Raw genomic sequence first — 20594 nt, forward strand, 5'->3', positions numbered from 1 at the left:
GTTGTGATGTATTACCTTTTATTCAGGATGACATGTATCTGAACCTCTGGCAAAACACAACCACACCCAACTGTGATGATTGATGTGATCAGAGAGGGAACAGACTGAAACCACAAGAAGTCAGTGAAACAATGCTTTTTAGGTTGGAAATATCATTAATAAATTCTTAAGCCTCAGAGGAGCCTGGTCATAGGGCCTAACAATTGATATACTATCGAAATCGCAATATAGTCAAGTTCAAGATTCAGTGCAACCATCCTACGAAGCATATTTTCCAGACACAGAGGGACATGCTTGTTTGGTACAGAGGCACCAAAAATTAGGCCATTTTTTGTAAATCTTATTCAGTGAAAAAGAAATGGAAAAATTGCCATTCTCACTAAAGTCAGATTGCAATATATGTCAAAATAATCACAATATTGTTATTTTTGCATATCGTTCAGCCCTACCTTCTCACCAGGTGCTGAAATAAATGCCAATGTAAACTTGGATAAGACTGGCTGAACACCATTACTAATGAACGCTTTGGTAGGACCTGCAATTGCAAAAGGAAAAAAATGCAAGCAGCTTTACATCATTTCGGGCATGGTGAGCAACGCTGAAAGCAAAATACTGTCATGTGGATTATTAAATAGTGTGTGTGTGTGTGTGTGCGCGTGCCCATCCTACTTTTCCCCCCCAAGCTCAACATTGCTCGGAAGTCGGTGAGACAAGAAAAAGAACAGAATCATCGATGATTAAAATTTCGTACAATTTATCAACTGCTTTTTTAAATGTCATTTTGTTACATTCCCGGCAAATACTGACTGGTAAGCCGACTGCCCATGAACATAATTCAAAACTCTAGAGGACCCACAACCTGTAAGAGGGCCAAAGGATTTCCCCCTTTTCTTGCAATTCTACTGTGATCACGGCAAAGTGAAACAATGAAAAATGAGCCTTTATAAACAACACAAACTATACCAACCAGCCTCAAATCCACAAACAAGAGGCTCATCTCAGTCCCTGGTCACAGCGCATCCCAATCTGACGGTGTTAACAGAGCACAATTAAAGGCCACATAATTACAGTAGGCACTTCGACACAACCAAACCAGTAATGTTCTCTTCCAGGAATTCCAGGGATGGGTGTGACTGTTCACTAAAAGTAGTCATGGATGTGCCTGGTTTACAAAGCAGTCCCTATAATTACCAGCCCTGACAGCCTCCGGGTTCTGGGTCAGGGGAAGGGGTGCAGGACTAGTTGTGGATCATCGTATGTTGTGATTTTGGATTTGACGATCAACAATTGCTTTGGAATATCTGCTGTGGGTGAAAACAATAAACGCATCTTTTAAGATGTTATCAAGTGTCATCATTTTACTTATTGTTTTCAGAGAACGCCTAAACTGAAACAGTCAGCTGTCAGCAGCAAACTGAACTCCAGTTTTCTCACAGATCTTTTAACCAAGCGGGACTTACATCAGAAGGTTTCAACGCTTGGATTCAAACCACAGGGCTGGATACACCAACTATGAGTAGTTGTGGTATAGCCAACATAGTGACCTATATATAATGCTGCTGAACCATATAAAAATAGGACCGGAAACAACCAAGTCATGCATGGGTAATGCAGATCTATTTTGATACACTTAGACCAAAGTTTTGTTTGTACCAAACAGACAAATTCAATACATTTCAAAATGGAAAGAAGAATTCAGAAAATTAACTATTTTTCTTAAGCAACATATCCTGTGAAACTGCCAACAAAGACACGATAATAGTTTATAATCAATTAATCTGATCATTATGGCATTAATGAAAACCTACAACTGTTGCTTCTTTAGTTTCGCCATGCTCCGTTGTTGTGGATAAAGAAGTTGCCACTCAAATCACACTCTGACACACTGGTTTTAACTGGAACCATACACATTTCTGATACATTAAACATATATTTCGGATCAAAAAAAGTTGCTTGACATTCTCTGTTAAATGAGTTAGCTTTAAGCATGCTATTAGGGGCAGTTGCCTCGAGATCTGTAAAGAGCCCCAGAGTGTTTTATATGCATTTCTTATCAAATGTATGCAGACATACTCAGCCTCTGTACGTGACTAGCTATCAACTGGCAATCAAAACCCTGTGTTGTGAATGTAAACGACACAAACGTAAGAGAGTGACCTGATGTCTTTTGGTCAAAATGACCGCAGGTATGTGCAGTGTTTGCCAAGCACAATCTGGTCCAAAACTGGTCCTTAGTGACATCTCTGCAGGTGTAGAAGGGGTTTCTTAAACATTTTAAGACATGGGGTGCAAACAACCAACCACATGGTCCCAGGTTAGCTTAGTCAGTCTCCTCAGGAGTGTGTGTAGGGAGAGTGGGTGTCTGTACTCAGTACATGATGGTATGGAGCTAATCATAGCAGAGATTAGACAGACATCAGCAGGAACTAGTAGTCACTGGGCTTCCTTAAGCCCTAATCACTGGGTCAAACAGTCTGGAAACATGAGCTCTCTCCTGGAGCTGGGCTTCCTCCCGCTTTGATTTACTCTGATCAAAAACACCTCCACCCTCCCCCCAGAGCCTTACATAATGTATACACCACATACTGTTTGTAGTTTAACCTGTGTGCTGTTCCTTTATGTGGTTGTTCTGTATCGGTGACCGTATGTACTGTATTACTCTGTATGCGTGGTTATATGTATGGTCACGTGTATGTGTATTCTTGCACTGCATAAGCAACTTCACTTTGAACACATATACAGAGACACACCATCTGAATTTACTGAAACACTTTTGTCATCTGGTTTGAACTTAATCTGATGGCTTCAACCTTGCAGAACAACAGAGCTTTTGCACCAAGCTGCTGTATGTCCATCAAAACTCATTCACAGAAAATCACAATATTTTATTCCATCCTTTCATGCCCTTTTCATCCACAATATCGCGATAACACACCAATACACTAGTTAACTCATCGCATTTTGACTGTTATATGTCAGTTTTGTTGGCTTATGAGTGTAATTCACACATGTTGCTCTTTATATATAGCAGACATTCCCAACAGTAAAGTGCTGCACACAACATTAGTGTATTGCTCAGATTAATTTATAATATTCTTTAGTGTCAGTCAGTTTCATCTGTGGAAGCGATGCAAGTAATGAAAAGCCCAGTATAGTATGTCCTGAATTAAAACATTTATAACAGTGAACTTGTTAACTCCATACCCACCTAGCCAACATGGCTGCCTCCTACTCACAATGCAACTTAACATAGAAATAACAGAAACAATCTATAAATGTATAATGTATAAATATTCTTTACTCTCTCATCTCAAACAGGCTGACAGACAGCAGAAACATTTAAGGTCACGCACAGCTGAAAACTCCTCAAACATCATTGAGGTTGAAATGCAAAAAAGGTTAATTCAAATTAAGAAAATGTACGTTTAAAAATTGCCTCAGATTTAGCACTAGAAGAGCACCGGGTAAATAAACACAGGAGCAATGACATCCAAAACCAACCAGAAAACAGCAGAGGGAGGGGGCTGGGACTGACTCCACAACACTCTCTCTCTCTCTGCTGGACTCCCCTTAGCTCTCTTTCACACACACACAGAAGTGTGTTTTGCTGCTAGACAGCTGACAGTGTGTCGCCTGCATGTCAGCTAACACAAACAGCTTCACTCATGGCACGGCAGTGTATTGAGCATTTTAATTCATAAATCACAGCAATACTAGTTTCTGCAAAAAAAACCCAAAACAGAATAAACAGACAATCTAACAGGGTCAGATTTGTTAGAAGAAATGATTTCTAATTTACCCAATTAATCCATTTCCATTCAAATAAGATACATTGATAGTAGAATATAAGCACATTTGGTTTTATCAGTGTTTGGCCACAAAAGATTTGGGTGGAATTTTGTCTTCATTTTATAGCTCACAGTGTTGAAACAAACAAGAAACATGGAGGAATTGACATATAACACGCAACAAAGGTCTTTAGGTGGAATGAAACCACTGTGGTTATATGGTTACATGCTGAACACCCTGAACCCTATCTGATTCTGTAATTCTGAAGCAGATACCAGCTTTGATAGTTAAGAGTTTGAAATAAATCTGACAAAATATATGTTGGCATAAATATGCAAGTTTAAAAAAAACGTTTTGACAATTACCTTCTATGTCGATATTGGCGTATACCTAGTTAGATATGAGCCAATATGAAAACCTTTTGTTAGAGATCAAAAGGCAGGAAAATGTGATAGGAATAATTTCCAAAATTATCAAGTTTCCTGTAAGGTCTAATGTTTTAGTAAGCTGATGTCATTTTAGACTATAGCGTTCATTGTTAAACTGTAATATATCCTGTCGTCATTACAAATCATTGTCACAACTGTTTGATAACTAAATTTGAAGGATCAATGCAAAACAAATCCGTATACCAGCTGACATATTGATAAAATAACATTTTAATGACCCCCCTTTATTGGCATCTTCTCCAAAAATCAAGAATCGTCCAGACTCTAACAGATATATCTGCAATAGCTAATTTCAGTTAATATATGGACGCAGCTGACTGGTCAGTTGTTTTTCAAAAGTACCCAAACATGGTGTTTACTTTCTTGTATGTTTGTTTAAAGAAAATGGGCTACAACCTGGAGTACCTGTGGATTTTCTTTCATGTTGGTGATGTAGCATTATACAATAATTGTGATCAAAAACATTTGCCTGTGTGCCCTCTACTGAGGTTTTCTATCATGTGGCAGAACTAAGCATGCTAATCATTGTTTTTTTAGAGGGGCTATTTCTACCCTTATCCAAATAAGCCTTTTAAAGTAAGTTGTTATGATGGTGGGGGTACAGTGGCAGTGCTGTGCTGTTTTTGATGTTACCACTAGAAGTCGCAAAAGCCAGAAACTTCTAAATCCTACAGTCACTGAGTTTAGAAGACTTGTTTCCATAATCAGTCTTGGCTTGCGACACCACCGTTCACAAGAGAATAACAAATAACCTGGTGCCATACTGTATTTGACCTAAATGAACCCCAGATATTGTCACACAAAACATAATTCAAACTTGATCATATACAGCATATAAAGGCTTGCACATTACATTTGGCTTTTAACAAGTAGAGAAACACTAATATTAATCCATGAGGTCAATTGTCCCATCAGGGTAACATGTTTGCTAAATGACTATAAGCATAAATGAGCAAGCAATGACATGGCAAGTATAGCAAATTAATCTAGCAGCAGTCTGAGCAACAACCCTGAAGACAATCCTTCGAGTTTAATGTGTAATCCCTTCAGCCAGGGGTTAACAAAAGACAAAAATTCCTTCCAGTAAATCCCTGAAGACCTACTTTGTACTTTAATGATGTGCTTTCATCTCCTCAGACCATACAAAGCACCGGAATAACATCCCCCATGCTGCTCAATGTGTGAGCGTGTGTGCGGGTTTGTGTGCTTGAGAAAGAGAGCGAGACAGTGTGTTTGCTTCCCAGCATGCACGGACATGGTTCTCCTTTAGAAGAAGCCTGTGAGTTATGAACGAGACAAAAACACCCAAACCAGATTCCAAAAAACAAATGAAGGAAGTAAACATGGGAGAATGCAGCCCCCGCCACCACCACTAAAAAACACTCCACTTTCCCAGAGAAGCAAATGGGCTTTGAACCCTCTTCTGCCCCGTAACAGTTTTATGAATGAGTTCAGGCTGAAAGCATGTCCTTTATATTAACTCAATGAAAACAGGGCTAGCACATTTCCCTTCCGTCATTTATTGACCTGATGAATGACCGGGTCTGGAAATAAAATGCCTCTGAATACAACGTTTGCATTCATGCCAACACAGCAGAAGGCCTGTGAGCAAGGCACATATCAAACAATAGATCCCAGATAAGATTACCGAAGCCTCATTTGGGCCGTTATCAGAAGAGACAAATATAAACCATCATGATATGGACCTCTGTAGTCCCGACTGTTTCATACTACTGTTAAAAGTAAACAAACTACTACTGATTCCTAAAAGATCTGTAAAGGTCAATCAATTAGTTGTCAACCACTAAATCAAATCAAGCTATTTTGAAAATCAATTAATAATCGTTTTCTATTTCCTCATAGAATTCTCTGATTACAGCTGCATAAATGTGACTCTTTTCTGTTTTTTTTTTTTACTCCTCTATGACAGTACACAGAATGTATTTGGAATGCGAACAAAACAAGACATTCGAGGAAACATTTTTCACTATTGTCTGGTGTTTTATGGGCCGAAGGACTAACCAATTAGTAATTAATTGAGTTAATAGTGAACAGACTAAGTTGCCGCTCTAATTTCAAGTACAGCAGCATCAGGCTTTACCGTTTTTACTGCTGCATACTACTAACACACAGGGTTGCACAGCATACATAAAAACAGGATCTGATCTGCAGCCTCCAGACAACAATTTGAGGGAATGAACACTGCTTGGTCAGCCAGCCCAAGTACCCCAGCAGCTATCAGGCCTTCCTCACTTTAATGAAGCCTGGCTTTACTACCACCAGACTTCTCCAATAAAGTGCCTAATAAATAGCACAACAATGCAGTCTCTGCAGTGAGAGCAGCAGTGCTCATGTTGTTTCAGATCAATGCTGTTTTAAGGCAGCGGTAGCGACGAATGATGGCCCATTTGCCCTGGCTAACACACTCCCTCTGGAGCCCAGATGAATGCATCTTCACGGGGTCATTCTCCACATCTTCTATATTTAGTCTACCTCAACTGACTTTACAAAACCTCTTGCATAGGAAGATGCCAAGTGAACACAAACACAGTAGCCCTTTTCATACAGAGACTAGGCATTATTGGCGCAGCAAGGCTCGACCTTTCTCTGCCTTTGTTTGTTCACACGGAACCGAGCAGCTTTGAGTGTGTGAGTGATCGAGATCCTGACCCACCAGACATCCTGGAAAGTGAGAAAGTTACGTTTTTTGCTCTAAATTATATAATAACACGATCACCATCAGTAAACAGCAGACCCTGTCTGGCTCTCTCACTTGCAGTGGGGATGCTGTTTTCTGGGGGAAAGTTCACTGAAGTCTCGACGGGAGGGCTCACAGTGATTTTTTTTTCAACATTAGTTTCCAAAGAGAGCAAGTAAAACAATACAATAGTAGAAGGTGACAAAGACATGTGAGTTAAAGTTTTCTGCTCAACTGCAGGAGCCGCCTGGCTCTGCTGCTGGGGACAGACACTGTTTTTCGGGCAGAAATGTGCTGAAGAGTCAGTAGGACAGACAGGATAACAGACGGGATGACAGACACTTCTCCATGTATTATCGCAGTATTTTTTCCTAGTATAAAAGTTAACAAAAATACCACTGTTACTGTTGTTTGGTCCTGTAACGTTGCTTTTTGGGTTGAAGTGTGGGACATATCCCTTTTATTTGATGAGTGAAGGATCTGTTTAGCTGTCAGACTGTAATCACCATCAGACCGACACACCCCTGATCCACGCCTCCTGCTTTTCCATTCACACAGACACCAGCTCGCCTCTGCTGCAGCTCTGGTACAACCTCTGGAAGCACATCAAAGTCACAGCAAAACTGTCCCCCCCCCCACATCTGCACAAAGACGGTGATGCGGCAAATCTGCTCATATTCTCGCACGTAATGTGAATGGAGCTAGTGTCTCATTTCAGTTTCCGAGATATGACTGGGGACAAACTGCAATCATGTTGCTTAGGATAGAGTCTATATTGATTAATTCTCTTGAGAGTTCTGCCGTTTCTCTCCTGTTCCTTGTTGTCTAAATAAAGACAACAATTTTTAAGTTAAAAGAAAACCCAGACACTACTTAACCTTTTCTGCCACCAGGTAAACAACAGTATAGTAGGGCTGGGACGACATAAATTCGTCGACATGAATAATTTGCGTCGACGCGTCATCCCAAACAGGAGGTGGTAGTACCTGCGCCGTTGGTCATTCACACAGTGCGAAGCACCGCTGGAATAAAGACGAACCGCCATGTAATTCACACAGAAAGCTGCACCGCCGCTCCTAAAGAGACGTGACGGTAGACGTCATGATGATGACGTCGGGGTGTTTCCCAGGTGTCCCCCCCTGTCAATCTAAACCCGCAGACCGTTTATAATGTGTACTGATTGAGAACCCGGCCCCCTAAACATCCTGGAAGATGAAAGAGTTACGTTTTTTCGCGCTAAATTACATTATTACATAATCGCCATCAGTAAACAGGTCGCTTGTGGGGATGGAGGCTGTTTTCTGGGGGAAAGTTCACTGAAGTCTCGGTCGGGAGGGCTGACCATCGCAGTGATTTCTATCAACACAACCACTTGAGTGAGTTAAAGGTGTTTGCTGGTGACAGACGCTGTTTTTCAGGCAGAAATGTGACGAAGATTTGGTACGACAGACGGGAGGACAGACGCTGCTCAGCCTACAGTTACAGTTACTATGTTACTTTTGTTTGGTCATGTAACGTTAAATTAATCGTTAGATTGGTCGACTAATCGAAAAATAATCGCTAGAATAATCATTTGAAAAATAACTGTTTGGGACAGCTCTACAGTATAGTGAAGCAGGGGTCTGTATGTGTGTACATGTGTCTGCTGGTCTGTGACATCACGCAGCTGCAAACAAGAGGAATGTGGCCTTAACACTACTTGCAGTGGTGTTAAATGTGGTTTCAGCAGCAGCAGTTGGTAAGGCCTACTGTCAATAGTAGGGATGTGCTTTATTAGTTCGTCAATCGATTTGACGTCGGTAGCCTCATTAGTCGGCACCAGAAACACTAGCCGGTTAAACTTATTAGTATTATTTTATTAATGCACATCGTTAAATCACATATTGACATCATTTATACTGAAATGTCATATCATCCAAGGCAAATGTTGCTCTTTAAAAAAAGAACAAAAAGTCAATTACTGACGTTATGTGTTATTGATAACATTCAGCCATTAAGAGTGTTATTCCATCTCCCCCCGACCACTGCAATCACATAACAACACCACTGTTGTTTGAATAATCTACCCCCAAAAGTTTCAACTTTGTCTAAATGTCAGGGAAATTAGTTGTTCAAAACATCCATAATCAATATAAAGTGTTGTTGTGTTAATGGAAAAAGAAGCACTAGTAATAACAGTACTTGGCTTAGCAGGTGGGGTAGTAGTAAGAAAAGCAGCAGCAACATTGTCATATTAGCAACAGCAATAGAAGTACTACTAGCCAAGGCATTTAGTATTAGTTGCAGTTATTTACAAATCTATTTCCTGTCCTCCACATCCAGCCCTGAAAAAAACAACATATCTTAGCTATGTCTCGTCCATTGTTGTTGTCGAGAGATGGGCTTTTATCAGTACTGTTTTACTTAACGCCTTCATACAGTCAAAATGCCTCAATGTCAATATTAGATCATTAGAACACTCAGAAAACTCAACATTAAACACCAAAATTTCAGTGTAACGTCCTCTTACATTGTGGAGTCACAACTGCCTGTTGTTGAGTTTACACTGCAAGATGGGTGACCTTGTTACTGGCGTAGACATAGCTGTAGATAGAGCTTGCTGTGGATTCACTGGTGCAGTTTTCCACAAGCACTTTTGGCTCCATTGAATCAAACTGAGCTGCGCTTTTTTGCTTTTCCATCACCAGTTTTACTACGTTGAGATGAGCCGAGCAATGCCGGTGATGGACCTGCTCCGGAGTAGAACCTAGTCACCCCGCCTCCAAGCGGCCTGTTTTACCATGTGACACGCAATGCTTCATGTAATGCTGCTTCATAATAAAAGCTTTTAAATGTCTAAATAAATACATTTATTGTGAAGAAGTTATAGTATAGGAAATGTGTTTGTAACTGAATTAGTGGCTCAAGTTTGTTAGCAGGGATTCTTTGATAGCACTGCAGGGATTGAAGAAAGCAAGTCATTGGTTTAAGTCACACCTTCAAGCAGGTAGGCCAGTTGTGAGAGAAATGCAAAACCCTGGTCACAGCGGGCTACCGCGCCAAGTAGAGCCTGGCTGGCAGATGTAATGGAAAAACATCATACGTCACAATCCATATGATGACAAGCTAAATGATACGGACCCACATTCTGTATTATTGGATGAGAAAACCTCCCCTTTTTCTTTACAAGAGTCTATAGCCCATTGGCACAAACAGACTATTGCTTTCTTGCTGACAAGGGAGATAATAAACAGCACAGAGTTCTGCCCCTCCACCTGACACCCCCTCCATCCATCCATCCATCCATCCATCCACCATCCATCCATCCATCCATCCACCCATCCATCCAACATGTCTTCCTCCAACATATTCCACCTCCTGGTTTCTTTTCCAACATGCCCACACTCTACCACTCCAACAATCAACAAAGCAGGCCAGGCTTATATGTGTATGTCTGACATATCTGCATCTCTGCTTCTGTCTGCACTTCGAGCGTGGGTGATGTGCTTCTTGTCGTGTGTGTATGGACATGCATGCAGTCCAGGCCAGTTCTGTGACAGTTCCATGTCACAAGACTGAAAACATCAACATGCTGAGTCTGCAGCAAGGCGCCAGTCACCAGGGAAACAATTCAGCCAGACGCACACTCAGTCAGCCAAAACACATCGTCTGAAATGCAACAGCAAAACAAGTCGTCGAAAACACTGCAGTCGTAAACACAAAATTAAAGGGAGAGTTCACACTCACTGTGCTTTGGGTAATTTAATCAAACTGTGGGGCATTTACTGCTTTAATTCACTTTGTTTAGGCAGATGAGAGCACTTGAATTGAACTTTCATGGTAACAAATAAGCACCACAAGACATGAATATGTGAGCTACTGCCTCTTTTGAGAGGCTCACAGTAGACTGTGATACAACAGGTACATTTTTTTGTAGTCAACTAAACAGAGGCTGACATTTGACAGGTAGTAGTTGTGTACATTTCAAAAGCCTTGCTCAACAACGACATGGGCTGAGGTAAAATTAAAGTCTTAATTGATACCTCTCTCTAGGCTCTTCCTTCATGCTTCCATTACTTGGATAAACACCTGAGATATATTACAGCAAAGATCTGGAGACAAGTAAGTCATGCATCACAACATCCCCCTCTGCTTTCCTCTTTCCCTGCAGCCAAAACACAACAGCTAAAGCAGTTAAAGTGACAGGTAGCAGGCCACAGCTGTAGGCACAGAGCCATTCATTACACTCTCAAATTCAGATCTACGCAAATCACGTCAAAGGCTAGACTGTCTGCACGATCGATTTGCAATTCAAATCCCTGATGAGCTATCATGTGTGACAGACATCTTACCATTCTGGCAGTGATTGGAGTTCCAGCAGCGGTAGTTGTAGTTGTTGTTGAACATGGTCTTTCTGCACTGAGGGTTGTTCTCCATGATGCCTGGACAAACGTCGCTGCACTCTTTGGACTGCTTGTTCCCAGCAATGTAATTGTTGAACTCAGCGTCCATGATGAGGGACCAATCTATGGAGTCCAGGTAGCAGAGCTCAGGGTTCTTCTCAATGCGGATGGCACCACGGGTGATGTTCCTCAGGTTGTACAGGCCAATGTCCTTCAAGCTGGTCATCTCAAAGATCACAAGAGCGTAGTTGTAGAAGAGGTTTCGTCCACGTATGACAGTAAGGTTGGGAAAGAGCGCGCTCAGACTGTCCAGGCCAGATACCCGGAATAGCAGCAAGTAGTCTGTGATCATGGTCAGCTTGGGGAAACTCAGGGAGCGGAAAACTTCCTGGTTGATGTTGTTGTTGTTTTTGTCACCGATGAGGAGGATTTGCAGGTAGCCCTCGACCACCGTGCAGTTCTCGAGACGCCTGAATTCACTGATGTCATTGCCAATGTCGATGCTCGGACCACAAACTGCAGGGAGGAAACAGAGGGAGATGATGAGAGATCATAGTACTTTTAGTTTAGCCGTAACTTAAATATCTAGCACCTCATTGGCTCTATTCTTATTTTTTTTTTTTGCTGTATCCTTTTATTTGTAGCTCTCCGACAGTATCATCATCACTATGAGAGGTCTTGGCTAAAGCAAACATATCTGCCCGTTCTTTTTAAACTCAAACAGCATAACAATTACATGAGAATGTGTTCTTACAAATGACCTTTAATTTCCTCATTTATTTACACACTCAATAGCTATTCAATGCAACAATATACAGAACAATATTCTCTAGTGATATTTTTAAGGAGATGTTTATCCATTACATATTTTAAATATTGACTGTACACTTGACCAATGCTGCTGTTGACAGAACATATTTGCCATTTTCAAAGCCAACTTAAGATGGTGTGACAAAGTAAATATTTGAGTCATGTTCTATTTAAGCTGACGTTAACAGTGCAACAAAGTTTATATTGCTCTGCCTTGAGGCTATTGTTGATCTTGTGTCCACCTATTATGACCCCAGGTCATTGTACAGTGACATCAAAGGCGAAAAAACAAATACAAAACCTATTAAACTATAAAAGGTATCACCAGTTACAGATGTAAACACTGTCATTTGATCAAATTCAGCCTGTTTGATAAAACAAAGTAACAAATGATTCATGGAGGAGTTTCACAAGTACTGTGGCGACATCATTCTTCATGTTACGACAGTCAAGCTAGCAGCTCTGTAATGTCACATGCTAAAAATGCTCACAATGATAAAATAAATTAATTGTATATATTGCCCGGCCCCATCCTCTGGAAACCATGAATGCTGGTGTGATTCGTCTTGGCAGACAGACCGACATCGCCATTTCTATAGCCTTGCTGGTAAAAGGGATAAAAACAGCACTTTGAACTGAGGTGAGGTGTCTCCGGCTACAAAAGTATCAACCTCTTAAAGTCTTTACATGCACTGTAATCTAGTGAATTGAAGAATTTTCTTCCGTGGAGGCGGAAATGTCTGGGCCTTTGATCAAAGCGAGACAACAAAGAACACTTGTCCACCCTTTGATGTGAGCAAATTGCAAAAACATGTATTTATGTAGTTTTAAGTTCAGCGTGGAACACATTTGTTTACATTTTTTTTTTTTTTTTTTTTTACTTCTTGAGTCATTCTTTGTTATTTAGTCACAGACTCTGTCTTTGTTTGGACAAAGAAATACATCGAACTGAAACTACTTCAAAGAAAAGTATGAAAACAAGGCACTCCTCTGAATCCTGAGTGCTCCCTTAATAATCAAAAGCCACATAAGGAAACTTTTGGTAAATCATGATGGTGATGATCGGTGATGATGGGTGGAGTGTTTGCCTTTCCAACATTTACTCCCACCTGTGTCCTCTGCTCTGAACAATACTTAGCCTGAAGCCCCAGCAGCACCCACAGAAACATGGAGGCCATTATCACACATCACTGAGAGGAGGATTTAGACTTCAAAAGCTGGAGGGCAGTGAGTCATGGAAAACTCACACCGACCAGCTAACAGGTTGTCACACCACTTCTTTAATGCTGGTCTATAAAGTTTAACTGAATGTATGCGATGCAGAGAGGTTTGAGAAGGACAATGCACACTCAGCAAACAATTGATTTCTTAATTGCTACATTTTATAATTTACCATTAGAGCTGGTGTTGAAGGCTTAATTATGAAAATAAATGTCATTTCATTTTTAGGAGATTGACATTGTGCTAGAGCAATGTGTCGTGAGCTTTACATATTCCCACATTAGATGACACACCTCACTGTATAATGTAAGAAATTAAGTTATAGTAGGTAATAAAGCTGTCATAATAAGCACATGTTTTGTTTTTAATTTCTCTACTATTTTTTAACATATGACAGTACACTAAGGCTATGAAGTATGCTTCATGGTTACTGAAGTTAAATGTGATTATAAGACCAGCAAAAGTCTGCAGAAAATTATGAAATCCATTAAGAATAGTACAATTAGTACCAAAATCTGTAGTTCCCCAAGATACATATCAAAAAGAACACCATGAACACTGTGCTGGCACTGAACATGTCCCCAAACCTCAACACATTTTAACAGCTAAGCACAAACAGACACATCATACTATTGGATAAGGTATAAAATGTATTCGCTACACACTGTCATCACTGTTTATATTCTACAAAAGATCATGTTCCCAATTTAACAGTCAGTAATTATTTACTGTGGGATCAAAACATTCAAGTTTTTTTTTTGAATGTTACATTTTTGCCTAGATCAAACATTTCCCATGACAACATGTCTAACCAACTAGTGTTTATCCACAAATAAACAAGATGTGAATAATCTGACATATCAGAATCTTTTAGTCATGCAGCCCAATGGCTCTAAACTTAACCACTGAACGGCAGCTCTGCAGTCAGCTACACTCTGAAAGATAGGCTACTATGATTGTATGACACTACCCTGTTGCCATCTGCAGGTAAGCAAATAAATAAGTACAACAAACAAGTAAGTGAGAGTGTATCCCCTCAGTAATGATTGGTCATTTGTCATGAGTTTATATTCCAATGTGACTTACAAACATGTCGTCTGTTCTTTTCACAATTCATTGAAATATTATGGAAAACACAATATGGCCAAGTGCAATATCCAAATCCAATTTTTTGGTAAATGTAAAGTTATGTGGTGCTGCGGAGATATCCTGGCCAACAAACCATGATCTCCAGATGTTGCAAAACATGCTTGTTTCCAGCCATCTTTCAGAAATATGTTTTACTTGAAGAAATCAACATGTTGTCACCTTCACTCCACCATTAGAAAACATACAAGCATTCAAACTCAGCTCAACTGTGGGAAAGTTCATGAAAGCCAGTAATTTTCCAACACCCTGATGTCACAGCAGTCCTACAGTGCAGCTCAGAGAAAGGGATGACACACTCCCTATCGTTACCTTTGAACTGTAAGTGTGCTTAAGAGATGTTTGAACAAATATCATCTTGGTTTGCACACAACATGAAGCAACAATTGAACGTGGCTGCCCTACAGGCCTGACACGTAATTCTAAGAGGGAACACACCAAGTGTCTTCTGATATCTATGAACTTCAAAGTCTTCATCTAATATGACTGCATATGACTTAATAACCAAATATTATGTGGGTTTCAACTAAATTAATGATTAATCAAATTGGTGAATTGTGTATAAAAATATAAACAGTTTAATCTAATGTGGATGTAAGCACCTTCAAATTGAAACTGAGAATCATCACTCCTGACTGTCAATGTAACATTTCAGACGTATAAATGTGCTTAGGATATTGTAAACAGAAATGTAATCACACCATAAATAAAGAGCTCTCTCTACATTGTATCATAAATATAACTCAGTTCAATGGCACCTCACCTATCTACCATTTTTCTCCAACACTTACACTCATGGTTCCTTTACAGGGACATTTTAAAATTTCTATACAAAGTGACAACAGGCACCATCAATAAAGGGCAGTAATAAAAACATCCCTCCACTGAGAAACACCAAAGAAAGTGCAGCCAAATGGTACCAATTAAGTTAGCAAACTGGCCAAAACAAGTTGTACTTTCATTCTGTTTTACCACAGTTAACAGACAACAAATATATCCAAGGCAAAACTTTCCCATGGTTGGCTGTTTTCAACCCTGCTTGTGATATAAGTTTCAAAGCACACTGGAGCTGTAACTCATTATGTAGCAACACGCTGCTGAAAAATGTGTTTGAAGGTTAACTCCACCAAACATACAAAGTAAAGTGTATTTATAGGTCTTGGTGTGTACTACTGTGCATGTAAAAAAAGTAAAAGTAAAAAAAAAAAGTAGTATAAAGCCCTTAGTGGCTCCAGAGGAAGCTGATGATCTTATAAAATTGCCTCAAACTAGGCCTGCACGATACGAGGAAAACTTGCGATGTGCGATAACACTATTCAATATTGCGATGACGATATAACTTGCTATAAATAATCAAATATTGAAGTTTGCATATTATTAACTATACAGTTAATGATGGCTAACGTTAGTTTTAAATTGTTCACGTAGGTCTTTATGGTTGTACTGCAGGTGGTGGTGGAGGTTGGTTGTGTTTCCTCTAGAAGATGGAACTACTGCTCGGCATAAATTACACAGTACTTGTGTTTGTAACACGTCGTCTCTCCTGAATCCAAAATAAGTCCATCTAGCAGAAGTGCTGTTTCTTTTCACCACAAGGTCTTCATCGACCACATTTTCATCACTTTTCTCTCCTCCCTCAGCCATCATAACCTGGCAATCACCACCAAACTGATGCCGATTAATTTTGTCAGGGTAGCTAATGGCTAGCTGGGGCTTCATCTGATTGGCCCTTGTATCCATGGCTCCTTCTGATAGGCTAAATGTTGGCACGCTCACGGTGCATGCATGGCGCATGTAAACAAAATGATTTTTCTTATTCATCACGTGTCAGGCAGTCTTTTGAGATGTGTTTATCACACATGTTCATATTGCGATGACGATGAAAATTAGATTTATCGGGCAGCCCTAGCTCAAAAGATGTCACTCGTGGCTAAGTTGCACTGTTTGACACATTATAGACAGCTTAAAAACAAAACGATCAAAATGGATAGAGCTGTAGCAAATATAGCCTTTATAATTTCACATAGTCTCATTTTTAAAACATGGCACGTAAATTACCCAGAATGCAACATACCTAGTAAGTGACATCATTGAAAGTGATTTTACCGATTACATGCTACTATTTACTATACTACTTTAAACATATACAGTAGTACCCTACTAAGACCTGTAAACACATTTTTACACATTTGTCATTTTAATTGGAAAATAATTTGGTTCTTACATAAAACAGAGGTTAAGAAACTGTAGGCTTTTTCACCAAGGCTGCTGAGAGCTTGAGTCCTCTCCAGAGGCTTTGGTGAGCCATTATAACATGCCTTTGGTGTGATTTAAGGCAGGCAGTGTGCTGGTATGGCGGTTATGTCTTTCTCTGTAATCTACTTGTCAGTGCACACTGTCAGCAGCCCTCAGCGAGCTGCATACCTGTTAATACAATCCCAACACCAAAGCCTGTAAAAAGACACACTGCCTAGTGATGTTACATCACCACAGCCTTGAAGCTTCACCCTCTGTGGCCTCAGTGCAGTGCCAGCATGGCCATCTTTCATGGGAAATGCTCCTGACCTCGCTCACGGAGACACTTAACAAAAGTTTATGATCAAAATGTACATCTGGTGCACCAGCAGAGTGAAAATACCGATAGCAGGTGTAGCAGCTTAATAAGTCCCCCTCCCTCTCCTCCCGCAATGACACATTTTAAACAGCTGAGTACACAAGCCTATCTCTACCGCTTTGATGAGCCTCCAGATCACATATTTACTTTTGATAACCTTTTCCCAGCTGGCTGCAGCACCCAGACTATCCGCAGACAATCAGAGGAAATCCACTAGAAGCCCCATAAGACAAGAAAAAGGAAGCAATGCGTCCTCTAAGCTAGTGCTTCATACACTGCCACCATACTGCAGCAAGTCTGTTTACTCCTCATTTCCATCCTGTTAGTGACAGACTGCCCGAGGGGGGAATGTATTCATAAATACTTTTCCACATGAGAGGCAAGGTGAGAACAAATGCGCTGGGAAGCTTTAGCAAAAGATCATTCCTGACAGATTAAACTTGTTTGGTTCACCTGAAAGGCTGTTTCTGCAGCAACAGAGCTGAACCTGGTAAACCTGAACCCACCAGCTGCCCTTTAGTCCCAACTGATACAGTAAACCAGCAGGAATGCTCAGAGTTTAGCCACACAAGGCACCTTTAGACGGCCTCCACACCGGAGTGAGAATAAATGTAGGATTTCGATGGGAGAACCTCTCTGTTGCTCCCAGGTTTGTCCTGTGACCACCGGGGCTAACAGTAAACCCCACGACACACAGTTCACAAGCTCCTCACTCTTTCCAATCAACAGAACTTAGTCTGTTTTGCTTGCGAATGTACTTTGGCTTGTTCTATTTTAAAACCCAGACCCTGGTTCAAGCCCCCAACCAACCCCTCCCCAACATGTCATGATGAATGGGATGAATCAGGAAGCCTAGCTTACAGTATAGCTGTAGACATGGAAATTTTTCAGATGGCTACACTTTAAAAGAAATTCTGGATAAATATGGAAGCTTTACATTCAATAAATTTTGAGGTTTACCAGCTGACAGAAGCCGTGAGCTTCAATATGCTGCCATGCAGTGGTCAGTCACCAGAAGTCCGCTTCCTTGCACTAAACCATCTGTGTGGTACCTATTGGTGCATCTTGAAATTCTGTTAAAATCTCAGAGAAGTCTATCTGCAATGATTACTATAATAATTGATAAGTTGACTGAAAAAACATTAAATGGTTATAAGACAGTTATTAAACGGGTAATCGATTAATAGTTTATTTTTTCAAGCAGAAATGTCAAATACTCTGTGGCTCTAGTCACTTAAATGTGAGAATTTGCAGCTGTTCTTTGTCATTTATAAGTGAAGAGTTTGGGGGTTCTTACTTGTTGATTTAACAAGAGAAGCAATCCGAAGACATCAATTTGGGATTTTGATTAAAAAATAACTACCTCAAGGGATTACCACAGAAATACAATCTATAACCTCGACCCTTGCGCCTGATGGAAGGATGCTGCTGTGCCTGATCAACTGTTGCAGCAGTTTGGTACTTTCCAAGGTCAAGGTGTGCCCAGGTTTGTTTTGTAAAGGAAAATAAATTACTTTGCACTGAACACTGCACAAAGAAAAACCACATTGACACCTTTATACAAATAGTGTTCAAAGCTGTGGTTTCAGTCAATCTTATGAGAGTGTTATTAAAGTTTACAGCCTTTCATAAAGAACACCTGCACACAAAGGAATGCCCAAAAGCGATAGTTGAAATTTTTTTTTTTTGTTAACTAAGGTCTCACTGGATATATTAAAAAGTTAAGAAGATAGGAAAGTTTTCTATAGTTTTCTTCATGTGGTGTTTATGTTTTTTATTAACATCTGATTCCACATGCACAAGACCCAACTGTAAAACCATTACATCTTCACTGACAAATGCTTTCTGTGATCTACAACATTTACAAAATGGCTCTTGACTTTGTGTTTAAACATTTAATCTATTCCAGCATTTGCAGAGCAGGCTTGTCCAGGATCTTAATGACAACTGTATTGTGTTTTCACACAGTTTGCAGCCCTTTTTCTCCATTCATGATGAAATAACACATCACATTTTTTGGCTGTAGAGATGGACAACCCCAACTAAACCCAAATGACCTGGCTTTTCATTTCACAAATCCTATTTCTGTTAGCGGTTTTCTGTTCAGATCACAGATTTTTGTTGATTCTACATTCGCCACATTGTGACTCAGAGTTGACAATGTGGTGTGTATATATAGCTTGACTCTCTCTCTCTATTGGCTGAGTCATGATAATGTATTTATCAAGACACTTAAAGTGACTCATGTCTGTGATGCCTTTTCAAACCACAATTACAATATTACAACTAGACCTTCTATAATCTATATATCTATATATATACACACACACACACACTTCGCACATTATTGCTTTTCCCCACTGAGATACAATTATATGTCCCACATTTACAGTACACATTATATTGCACCACAGGATACAGTTTCCATACAATAAGCTTGATGTAGCTCATATCTTCTATCATCCTGTAGCTAAATAACCACACTGTGATATAAGATAGCATATCTAATATATTTAAGCTTCTATATAAACAACACACTTATCTTTCAGATATTTTCGAAATAAATGCAGAAATGTGACATGTAAACAGCCAAGAAACATTATTATCTCTATTGGACTACACATACATACGCATACAATGTATAGTGAGTAAAACATGGCGTTTTCACTGTAAACGTGTTGTATTGGAGCATGGAAAACACAATGTTTTCCCGTGTGTGTGTGTGTGTGTGTGTGTAGTAGTGTGGAGTAGCATTACTTACTCTCTGCGGTGGCGGGCCGGAGGCAGGACGACAGACCCAGCATCAGACCCCAAAACAAGGTCAAGCGACTCCTTTCCTTTCGAGACCTCATTCCTGGATGAGTAAATCCTCCCAAATGTTGTGAATAAATATGTTGAGGGGAGCAAACGTGGGCAAAACCCGTTCAGTATTATTAAAAAGCTTTTTTAATCTCCAGCCAGCACCTTTTAGCTGTTAGCCGGCTAATGGAGCTAATAGCTACTACATACAGGCTAGCAGGATAGCTTTCTCACGTTTCCTAATGGGGAGTCCAACCGTGCTCCGAAATCACCGATTTGTTCTTCTAGCCAAAAAATACGTATTCATAGTTTCACTGTTTATTCCCGCCGAAAACAACGCCGCACTGATGTGTGTAATGAAACCAATGCGGCTAAACTAGCGGTGGGGATTCCTCTGTAATCCGCATCTTCACACTCCATATCTGGAGGAAAAACGTTCAACGTCCCGCTGCTGGAGGATCCTCAGGAGGCAGAAAACGAGCCAAACCCCGACAAAATTAGGATGAAACGAGGCGGTTTGGGGCATACAGCGACATATTAAATCGATTCACAGTCCCCTTGTGTGAACGATACGACGTTGGTTTCGAAATATTCAGGATAAAATCTGGTTTCAGACCGCAGCCTCCCTCTCCTCCTCCTCCTCCTCAGCCGCTCATCATGCACACACACACCGCGTTGTTGTGGTA

The 20594-nt window shown here is 40.3% G+C and overlaps 1 protein-coding gene across 2 annotated transcripts in view; it reads right to left on the reverse strand.

Annotated features, from left to right (window-relative positions):
• igf1rb (insulin-like growth factor 1b receptor) overlaps positions 1-20030 on the reverse strand; it is a 46666-nt gene extending 26636 nt beyond the window's left edge. Inside the window, exons 1-2 of one of the 2 annotated variants that reach the window (XM_030414530.1) lie at positions 19871-20030; positions 11268-11834 (exon numbers count right to left, since the gene is read on the reverse strand). In XM_030414530.1, the coding sequence (XP_030270390.1) occupies positions 11268-11834; positions 19871-19961 (658 nt within the window). In that variant the 5' untranslated portion in view covers positions 19962-20030. Of the gene's footprint in view, positions 1-11267; positions 11835-12619; positions 12801-19870 lie in introns of those variants that run through there. The other variant, XM_030414529.1, reaches the window with a different exon arrangement.
• Positions 20031-20594: the final 564 nt, after the last annotated feature.

Source organism: Sparus aurata, chromosome 4, assembly GCF_900880675.1.
Source record: "Sparus aurata chromosome 4, fSpaAur1.1, whole genome shotgun sequence".
Classification (NCBI taxonomy): domain Eukaryota; kingdom Metazoa; phylum Chordata; class Actinopteri; order Spariformes; family Sparidae; genus Sparus; species Sparus aurata.